At 36.4% G+C, this 10,931-nt stretch overlaps 1 protein-coding gene across 1 annotated transcript in view; it reads right to left on the minus strand.

Moving 5' to 3' along the window:
* Cwf19l2 (CWF19 like cell cycle control factor 2) overlaps window positions 1-10,931 on the minus strand; it is a 78,321-nt gene that overhangs the window by 66,017 nt on the left and 1,373 nt on the right. Inside the window, exons 2-6 of the mRNA XM_005346812.3 lie at window positions 10,243-10,353; window positions 8,883-9,008; window positions 3,150-3,260; window positions 2,145-2,264; window positions 797-887 (exon numbers count right to left, since the gene is read on the minus strand). Coding sequence (XP_005346869.1) covers window positions 797-887; window positions 2,145-2,264; window positions 3,150-3,260; window positions 8,883-9,008; window positions 10,243-10,353 — 559 coding nt within the window. The remainder of the gene's footprint in view (window positions 1-796; window positions 888-2,144; window positions 2,265-3,149; window positions 3,261-8,882; window positions 9,009-10,242; window positions 10,354-10,931) is intronic.

The raw sequence follows: 10,931 nt of genomic DNA on the forward strand, positions 1-10,931 counted from the left end.
ATAAATAATAAAAAAAAAAAAAAGAATTCTAAAGATGTCTTTGAGTGGATTCAGTAGCTTCATGCCCACACAAAGAATCTTTAAGAAACAGCCAAATAAAAATGAGTTATAAATAAAATAAAATATCTTACTGATAAATAACTAAAACAAAAAAAAATAACATCATTATTTACAATATTATTTTATTCTGGCTAAATTGTATTTGAACTTATCACTGAATTAGTAATACAGAGCACTAGTGATACGCAAAAGATTTTGTCTCCATTGCGTAGAGAACAACAAAAATTTTGTGAATCCTGATGAATGAGGAATTTCTAAAAGCAATAAAATTGCATCATTAATGATACATTATTTGCATAAATTTTAACAAAATACATTTTTGTATTTTGCTATAGAATTTAACAATTTGAATGCAATATAATGTTTCATATAACCATGATTTGTCTTAGCCCATTTAAAAGAGAAACTTGCAAATGATGGCTATTACGAACAACATATACTGAATTATCTTGCTGCAAAATACATAATAGTAAACTTTCCATAATGACGTAAGTAAGATTTCAAAAGACTGCAGATATTTCATAAGTATTTTGTCATATATAAACTCAAGCCATTCTCTTAGGAACATTAAACTTTAAGAATTTGTACTTTTTTATTAGTATAAATTACCTGCACAAAATAGTGGGTTTCATTATGACATCTTCACACAAGTACATAACATACTTTAACGATCTTTACCATGTTCATTATCAGAAACTGAGATATGTGCACAAGTCTACAAAAAATATAAAGATACCTTTAGTAACCGCCAGTATACAATTTTCTGATGGGAGACCTGTCCCACCATCCTTCCAGTATGGATTCAATTCTCTTTCAAGCAGTTTGGACTAGAACAAAACATTTTGAAAGGTTAGAATGTAAAAGTCAATCACCATGGAAATGACTAAGTCATTTGAGGTGGCTAATTGTTGGATATAAAAGCGTCAACATATCATGTAAAAATCTTAAGACATGTTATGGAACTTGCCAATAACAATGTCTAACAATGTCATGTGTCTCAGAACCATCAAGTCTAACTCAGAGACTTAGACAAGACATCCCAAAAATCATGTCCTTCGATGTTCCACACAAGTAGCAACTTGATTACAGTACAATTCCACACTTATATTTAAAATTAGACTGAGAAAAAACAAAAAACAACACTGACCACACAACTCTCAAAATCTCTTGCTACATTTTTCACTTGTTGATCTATATTACATTCAAGGAAATTATAAGACAATCTCTGAAAGCATTTCTATACTTTGTGGTCTCTAAGGATTTCCCATTGTTTTCAGGACATCAGTGTGAAAACAACAGCATAAAAATGCTTGTTTAACACTTCCTATGACGTTCTAAGCATCTTGAAAGCATTCTTATAAGTAATTTATGTATACACTGAAGCTCAGTTGATAGTTCAACTGTAATTCATGACAGATAATAATTGCTCAACTACATTCACATAGATTTATGCATCTAAGATAACTTTTAAAAGATAATTTTATGTACCTGTGTTTAGATGTAAATATGTGAACATGTGTACAAGTGCCTGCCCAGGCCAGATGTATTGGCTCTCCTAAAGTTGGAGTTACACATAGCCATGAACCACACACTGTGAGTTCTGGGAATTGAACCTGGGTCCTCTGGAAGAGCAATACATGCTCTTAACCACTGATCCATCTTTCCAGCCCGAATCTAGTATACATCTCTTAAAAAAAAAAAAAGTCTATTTTTACTTTAATGTGTATGAGTGGTTTGTCTGCATGTATGTCTGTGTGCCACATGTATGCAGAGCCCCCGGTGGCCAAAGGTGGACAATAAACCTCTAGAACCAGAGTTACAGATGGTTGTCAGCTGTCATGTGGGAGCTGAAAACCCAATTTGAGTCCTCTGGTACAGTAGTCTGTATTCTTATTGAACATCACTCAAGCTCTAGGATGCTTTTAAATAGCTTTTCTACAAGAAATTTACTTTTTAAAAATTAGTTTCACATTCCTTAGTTATCAGTTACCAAATACCATTTAAAAACATGCTTAAATAGTATTACAAATAAGGTATTTATTTTAAGGCAATTCAAAGTGAAAACATTGAAACTGCTCTCTTACCTGCTCTAGTGCTTGGGCTTTCTCCTGCTCTATTTTCCTTAGAGTTTCCTTTTCCGCTTTGAGTGATGATGAAGACACAGTTTTAACAGACATAAAATCAACAGTCATCCACTCATCCCGCTGTTTAAAAGAATGAAGCCATTTTAATCTGTACTTAAGACCTTCTTAATATCAGAGACTGCAGGCACCAAACAGGAACAAACGTAAGTGGTTAGCCACTCTCAAGAAGCTTCTTGTTTTTGCTATACCTTAGTCATTCCCTTATAAAAGTGCAGTAAAGAACTCACCATTCAAGTTTGTTTTAAGGAGTAAACAAAATATATATATATATATATATAAAAGGCAGCCAATATAGGGTCTGGCACACACAATGAAATGTTAGCTCCTGTTCACCTTTCCTCCTGTATCTATGGAAATCTATTGGGTAAATTATAGTCTTTCTTAGGCATATGAACCAGAACTCAAAATTTACTTGCTATTGACCTATAAGCATTGCTAAGCAAATTGCAACATAAAGGGAAGAGAAAGAAAAGCTGAAACTGACATATCCAAAAGATTCAGAGACTTCTAGTATTTGGTAAATCCGTTAAAAGAGGAAAATGCCTGGTCTAGAGAGATGGCTCAATGGTTAAGAGCTTTGCTTGCTCTTCCAAAGGTCCTGAGTTCAAATTCCAGCAACCACATGTGCTCACAACCCTCTGTAATGAGATTTGGTGCCCTCTTCTGGCCTGCAGGGATATATGCAGGCAGAACACTGAACTCATAATAAATAAATCTTTAAAAAAAAAAAAAAAGGAAAATGTCAACAATCATCGGTGAGGGAGCCCTGAAGGGCTGCAGCACAGATAAGCATCTACCTTCCATAGCAGAAGGCTAGTCTGAACACCAGTGGAGAGGCTTCATAAACTACTGTAAAGTATAATTCTCCTGAGGAAGTTATAATCATCAGTTTAATATCCATTTGTACTTAGAAGCCTTTTCTCTCTAAATCAGGTGGGTGCTTACCTGCATAGCATGGCTGTCACATTCTTTTTCTAGACTTTTGTCTTTCACTTTCCAGGTCGTTTCTTTGCCAGGTATCTGGGAGGGAACAGCCTCAACCCACTCTTCAGAGCTCTAGAAACATTTAGCATATACATAACATTCACAATTTGCATACTTATATATAAAATTCTGATGTTAAGTGGAAATAATTCAGCTTATTACAAGAGATACTTTCACTGATTTTCCCTTTTGAAAATAATATGGGAAAACCTGAAGAAATAACATGAAAATCCTACTTTGGTTTGAGCCCAAAGACATACCAAATTCATTCTTTCTCTCATGAGTTATATCAAAAAATAAAATAAAAAGCTAGGAAGAAAAGCACCAAAGCAAGGCTCAATTTCTACCAACATCCAAATGAACTCATAAGTTTGTCTAAATAGCACCAGGGAAGTAACAACCATGTAAAGGAGTTCACTATTTGCCCTAAGTGTAAAATTTGGGGATTTCCCTAGACCTAAACTGCATAGACCTCTAATAACATCTGGGTTGGTTACCCTGCTCTATCAATCACTCTCCACCTTATTCCCTTGTTAAGAGTCTCTGAATGAACTTGGTCTCAGCAGATAGTAAGACCAAGAAAATCTCCTGTTTCAGCTTCCACACAGTGCTTCGGTTATAGGCATGTGAAGACATGCCAGTTTACACGAGTGCTAGTGACTGAGATTTATTAGGGTCTCATGCTTGTACAGCAAACACTTTTACCAATTGAATAGAGACCCCCAAAAAAACTGATGCTCTTCTCTCTTCCATGAAAAATTCCTCAAAACTGCCTAAAAGCATTTTTAAATATTTGTTTGTATGCTGGTTGGTTTTTTGAGTCAACTTGACATAAGCTAGGAAGGAGCCTCAGTTGAGAAAAATGCCTTGAGGAGATCCAGCTGCAAGGCATTTTCTCATTTAGTATTCATTGAGGGAGGGCCCAGCCCATCGTGGGTGGTGCCATCCCTTGGCAGGAGGTCCTAGGTTCTATCAGAAGTTCTGCTGAATGGGCCAGGGGGAGCAGTCAGTAAGCAGCTCCGCTCCATGGCCTCTGCATCAGCTTCTGCCTCTAGGATTCTGCCCTGTTTGAGTTCCTGTCCTTTTGTGATGAACAGCAATGCTGAAATGTAAACAAAATAAACCCTTTCTTCCCCATCTTAACTTTTGGTCATGGTGTTTCATCACAGTAATAGAAACCTTAAGACAAACTGGTACCAGCTTAGTGGGATATTAGTGGGACAGACCTGACCATGTTTTGGTGAGGACTTAAGGACATTGGTACTTTGGGCTAGAAGAACCAGTGAGTACTAAGAGCTCAGTGGGACACTCTTTATGAGCTTGGAAGAACAATGCAGAAGATGGAGGCCTGACTTGTGAAATTTCAGAGAGAAGTTTAAAGGGCCATGTGTTATTTTGAATTATGATCCTGTGGTTCTGGTTACCTGGGGCTGAAGAATGAGTTGTGATCAACAAGATAGCAATATTACTAAAGCAACATTTTACTTTGCTAGGATACTGGATGCTGGCTCTTTAGAGCTAAGAAATTAGTGGTGGTTAAGAAGAGACCAGCATCACTGAGGTGAAGTCTTCTAGGAAATGTTTTTTGACAGCATAGGGAAACTACGTTTAAGAGGCAGCCAAGGTTGTACCTAGTGCTGGCATCCGGACTTGGATATGTGTGAGCGTCTCACCCAGGTGGTACTGGTTTGAAAGGCATGAAGGTTTCATGGAAAGCAGCTGAGGTTCTGCACTATGCAAGGCCAGGAAAGACCATTGGTGAAGGTGCAATCTCAGTGGCAGCTGAAGGTCCAGGACTGAAGGGGTCATGCAAAGAAGTATGAAGAGAGCCTTGTAGAGGCTATTGGTGAAAGTGCAGCCCAGTTGCAGTGAGAGATTCTAGCATTTTGAAGATGCCAGTACCATGGAATGACCATGAGGAACAGCAGAAACAATGGGTTAGAGCCAGTCAGTGAACAGAAGACAAGTTGTGTGTGTTGCAGAAGGCAGAGCTAGAGAAGTGATCCAAGCTCTTCGGAAGAGTTCAGAAGATCATGAATGGATCCCAAATACTGAACAGTTGAAATTATGTTTTGCTTTGATAGTGACTGTATTCTGATATCTTCCTCTTAAAGTAAGAACATTATTTTACAGGAGTCCACAGTTGAGAGACTTTGAATTTTGAAAAACCTTGGATTTTAAGAATAGTTACTATAATTTTAATGTGTTTGAATTTGTAAAGACAGTGGAACTTTTATGTTCTTAATGTGAAATCTTGGGGATGAATAATAAAGGAAGACTTGGGGTTTAGTAGTGATGTCAAGTTGACAAGGGGTCAGTTGTACTGGGTGGTTTTTGTGTGGTTTGTGTGTCAACTTGACAAAAGCTAGAATCATCAGAGGGAGGAGCCTCAGCTGAGGAAATGCCTTTGTGAGATCCAACTGTAAGGCACTTTTTCATTTAGTGATCAATGGGAGTGTGGTGCCCATGGTGGGTGGTGCCATCCCTGAGCAGCTGATCCTGGATTCTATAAAAAGATGAGCTGAGCAAGCCAAGGAAATCAAGCCAGTGAGCAGCTCCCTTCTATGGCCTCTGCATTAGTTCCTGCTTCCACAATCCTGCTCTGTTTTGGGCTACTGTCCGAATTCCTTCAGTGTTGAAAAGCAATGCTGAACTATAAGCCTAATAAATGCTTTCCTCCCCAACTTGCTCTTTAGTCATGGTATTTAATTGCAGCAGTAGAAATCCTAAGGCGCTGTGTGTGTGTGTGTGTGTGTGTGTGTGTGTGTGTGTGTGTGTAGCACATGGTCTACATTAGAACTAATGGACTTCAGTACTCTGAAAAAGGAGCAAATGCTCTTCTGATGTGGCTCTAACCACAAGCATATCTGTGATATAAGAAATACGTAAAACATATTTACGTACTGTCATATTAACTGCCAACTGTTTCCCAAAATATTCTATTTTGTATTGAAATGCCATAACTTATTCATATTTACGTATGAATAAAATAAAATATTTACATATTTTTAAAAATAATCATTTCATATATAGATAGATATAAAACAATCATTATATATATATAAAGTAGATACACACACACACATAGTTCCAGCCTAACTCAAGTTTATATTGTCAAGTCACTTTAGTGCCTCACAGTTCTTGATGCCATGCACTAAAATAGGGATTTACAGCCTGAAACAATTGGCACTTTGAGGAGTTGGGGGGGGAAAGAGGGCCAGTTTGCTACAATGAAGTAGAATAACAATGATGTTTGAGTTCTGGTGTGTCCTGTTACAGGAATTCTAAAGTGAGAATTTTCTCTGTATGATCAGTGACTTGAATTCATTAGTTTGAGCCACTGGGAACTTTATCACCCAGTTCCAACTAGTACAGAAGCCATCACCACCTGCAATTTCAGTTAATTAGACACTAATGAAACTAGAGTTCACCTTACTGATCCTTAATTGATTTAGGTAGTAAGTTCTATGAGCACAGAAACCACAATCACTTTTGCCAACTTTGGACCCACTCTAATAACCAGACCACTGTTACCTTCTTCATACACACCTGGAGTTTTGTTTTTTTTTTTTTTACCAATTAACAATTCCTACACGCAGGACAAATGATCTCTCATCTTACCTTACCAAAAAGAGGTCACTTTCGCTTTCTATTTCCCCAACCCCTGACAAAATTACTTACAGTTGTGCTAGATCTACCCTCCTGTTAACTGCTCCTGCTGCTGGTAGGTCCTCCTCCAAGGATTTTGGTCTCAGTCAAGCCACCAACCTCTCTCTCTTTCTGATTTGCTTCCAAGTAAGGGCTCTGAAGGCCTAGAGATGTATCAGCTTAAGCATTTCAAATTCCTTTCTTTTTGGATGGAGGGCATTTCCTTACCTTATGTATGATTACAGCAGCAATTCATCCTTCAACTCCTTCTCTAAGACAATATTACTGAAAAAAGTAATTGCTCAAACAGTTCTCTAAACTTATAACTATAATACACATTAATCTAGCGACAATTCTTCAAACTTCATAAATGGCTGCCACCTTTCCAAGCTCAACAAAATATTCCAGTCTTTATCTCCAGAACTTCAACTCTGCTGATCACTCACATTCAAAATTTTCAAGATGTTCTTCAGTCCATCCCTCAATGTTTTTACTTTCTTCCTATTTTCTCCGTCCTTTACTCAGATTTTAAGCTCTCTTGAGGTTTCACCTTCTCACTAATATAATTTTTATTCTCTACACACTCTCTTGCCCCCATTATATTCATTCTCATCATTTTAATTACCTTTTTTCTTCTTCCTTTACTTATTTGTACAACCAAAGCTTTAGTGACTTAATTACCATCTTGAGTGTTATGCTAAACTCAAGAACAATAAATCCTTCATTTCCACAAAGCCTGTTTCGCCTGCTGAATTACTAAACTGAGTTACCTGGCATCATCAAGTCAGGAATTACAGGATCATCTTGCCCACCCATCCAAGCTGATTTTCAACTCCAAAACACTAGTCAAATATTCCATAAAGCAAACACTACATCACTGCCCTGTGAGCATACCTCAATCCCAGCCCCAACTACAGTTCTAGCCAAAACTGTTATTTGTCAATGAAATTGACAATGAAGTCAAATGGGCTGATGTAAAAGCAAAGAGAACTGGGAAGACATTGTCAGGATCTAGCTGTGTGTTGAAAAGTGGAATTCAAAAAAAAAAAAACAAAAAACTGGACCAGTTAGAATTATAAAGCACTTACAACTCCAATTCCAATTCCATCTGTTACTGGGATTAAGCTTACTCCTATATTTAAATGTCTTACCTGAATATTTATACCTGAATAATATGTCCTTCCGACTTCAAGTCTGCTAAATTGTTTAGTTTCTATAACGTGCAACAAAGGATTTCAACTAACACATATCTCCCTTTCCATCTTTAAAACAGGAGCCTTAAACCAGTTCTTATTGTCACCTTCACAACTTAATCACCAAATACAGCTCTAGGACCCCCATTTTCCCTGCTCTCCTTCCTTCCCTAGTCTCTCTATACACCACACATTTGGAGTGCTACAGGGAAACCTGATCATAGCACTTATCTTGCAAGGTAATCTATGTAATCTCTCTTAAAGATTCTAATAAAACCCAATTTTGTCTGGAGAAATAATCATCCCTAAACATTTTTTTGCCATCACTTTCTACACTAACCCCTTTCGTCTTGAAAATAAGTTATGACAGATTTGGCTTGCTTGCTTTTTTTCTGTGTCCTGACAGAATTGAACTGGCTACTCAACACTCTCTTCTTTTTAGCCGAAAAGATAAATAAATTCTACTTTGAAGATTTAGATGTTACTCTCTGTGACGAAAACTGAAATACCAAAGAAAAATAGACTCCAGTGTTCTAAAACTCTGCTCCCTTATTTTTCTAACACAATTCTTTGCTGCTTTGACTTATAATTTCCAACCACTTTTGTACAAGTAGTTTTCTCTCCTTCCCATGTGGTACTTCAGTATTGGTGTGCACCTTTCAGTTTCCCTGCACAGTTCATTACTGTTACATCTCCAAACAACAAAGATCAATAAGTGATATCCCATTTTCTAAAACCAACAATCTCCATTCCAGGAACTCCACATGGATGTCTTGTAAACACTTCCTATCATAACATTATTCCTTCCAGTGCACTGCACTGCACAGGCGCAGGGCTCCGGCGCAGCGCTTACCACTGAGGAACTGTCGGTTGCCTCAGTCTCTTCTTCACATTTCTGCTTCTTCCTCTTCTTTTTTTTCTCTTTCTTCACTCTTTTTGAATGCTTTTCCTTTTTCTTCTTTTTCTTCACAGAGTGTTCCTAATAATTTTGAACAAGTATAAACATATTTTAATCTTACCTAATTTTAATAGTAAGGCATTTTGAGTGGAGTGAAAAATCCATGCTACAAAAAACTTTACAACTTTAATGAAAAGAAACAAAAATCATGACTATCCAGAAAAAAAAAATTCTCTAAAAAACTTGCATACTTTCTGTAAGATGAGCACTACTAATCAAAGTAGTAGTTCAGATTTCTTACCAGAGAAGATATGAAAAAAAGTTTTGGTTAAGTTATTTGTATGTGACAGGTATTATCAAATAAATATAGATATATACATACAACCATTAAGTTTTAGTGAAAGGCAGTGCAGGACCAGGACCACAGAAACTAATAAATATTAACATTTAAAATTTTCTAAAAAACAGACTTTTTTTATTCTTACAAGAAAAAAAGTGAGTAGATAAAGGGTATATAATCTCAAATCTTTCCATAATGTGTATGAAGATCAAAATACTAGTGTACTCTGTAAATATAAACAATAAACATCTGCCAATTAAAAATAAAACAAACAAACAAAAAATAAATAAATAATCTTACACCAATTGTGGGGGCACGTGCCAGAAGGCAAACTTTTAAAGCTTTGTAAAGGGAGAAAAGGAGGCTCAATAAAAATAAATAAAATAATTAAATAAATAAAAATAAAGACATGAAGCTTAAAACATGTACTTTCAGATCTAGAAGCTTCCTATAAATAGTGCACAGATTTATAACTAAATCTATCAGCCAATACAAGTTAACAAAATTTTTTCATATCATAATGAACTTGTGGTGAAGACAGATATTTTGTGGTCTAATGAGATAAATGTCAATAATGCTAACCACTGTTAGTGAACATATTACTGACAATATGAATTCAATCCCCAGAAGGCACAAGGTAGGAGAGAACTGACTCGGGCAAGTTGTCCTCTGACGTGTACACACATCCACACACACAAGAAAGAGAGAGAATACATAAACATAAGAAAGAACTGTCCCTCAATATTAACTTGAAACATACTTTAAAAAGAAGAGACATAAGTTAGGCATGGTGGCACATGCATTTAATCCCAACACTTGCAGACAGCAGCAGACTGATTTCTGTGCTTTTGAGGCCAGCCTAGTCTACATAATAAGTTCTAGACCAACCAGGGCTACAAAAAAAGACCCTTCCTAAAAACACAAATCAAGAAAATAAGTCCTATTATTACTTCAAGCACAACTGGTAATATTCACCTGTGAAAACTGTTCAATTCGCTCATTCACATCAGGTAACATCCATGTATCTTCACCTCGAAATTGCTTAAGTTCCTTGCACCTTTGTTCTTTTTTGAAATTACTTTTAGCCTACAAGGAAAGAATACAGAGGATAAGGTGACAATTGATAGATCCACTTTTCATATATAAAAAGAAAAATTGGCAGCACTTTCATATAAAGATTTTTAATGAATAAATGGTCTATTTTGACAATAAATTTGTTTCTACTAGTATAAAAAAAGATTTTTCTTAAAACCTAACAATAGCTTTTCTTTGGAACTACCAACTTTCAGTAAATCATGGTACAAATCACACACAATATCCTGCCCAGGTCTAGCCTTTGTCCTCCTTTCTCCCTGTCACAAATATGACTTGGAATCACTTTAAACTTCATCATTCCTGGGGCAAGTTCTTTAGAAAGTTATGAAGCTGAATTTTTCCATGCCTTTAATAGGCAATATCTGTACTCCAACACTTTGTCTCAGAAAAAAAAAAAAATAGTTATCTTCTTTAAAAAAAAAAAAAAAAGGATCAGCTGGGAGGTGCTGGCACACTCCTTTAATCCCAGACAGCAGACACCTGTGAGTTCAAGGCCAGCCTGGTCAACTGAGCTAGTTCCGGGACGGCTCCAAGGTTACAGTGAAACCCAGTCTAAAAAAAAAAAAAAA

This window comes from Microtus ochrogaster, chromosome 5 (genome assembly GCF_000317375.1).
Source record: "Microtus ochrogaster isolate Prairie Vole_2 chromosome 5, MicOch1.0, whole genome shotgun sequence".
NCBI classification, from domain to species: Eukaryota; Metazoa; Chordata; class Mammalia; order Rodentia; family Cricetidae; genus Microtus; species Microtus ochrogaster.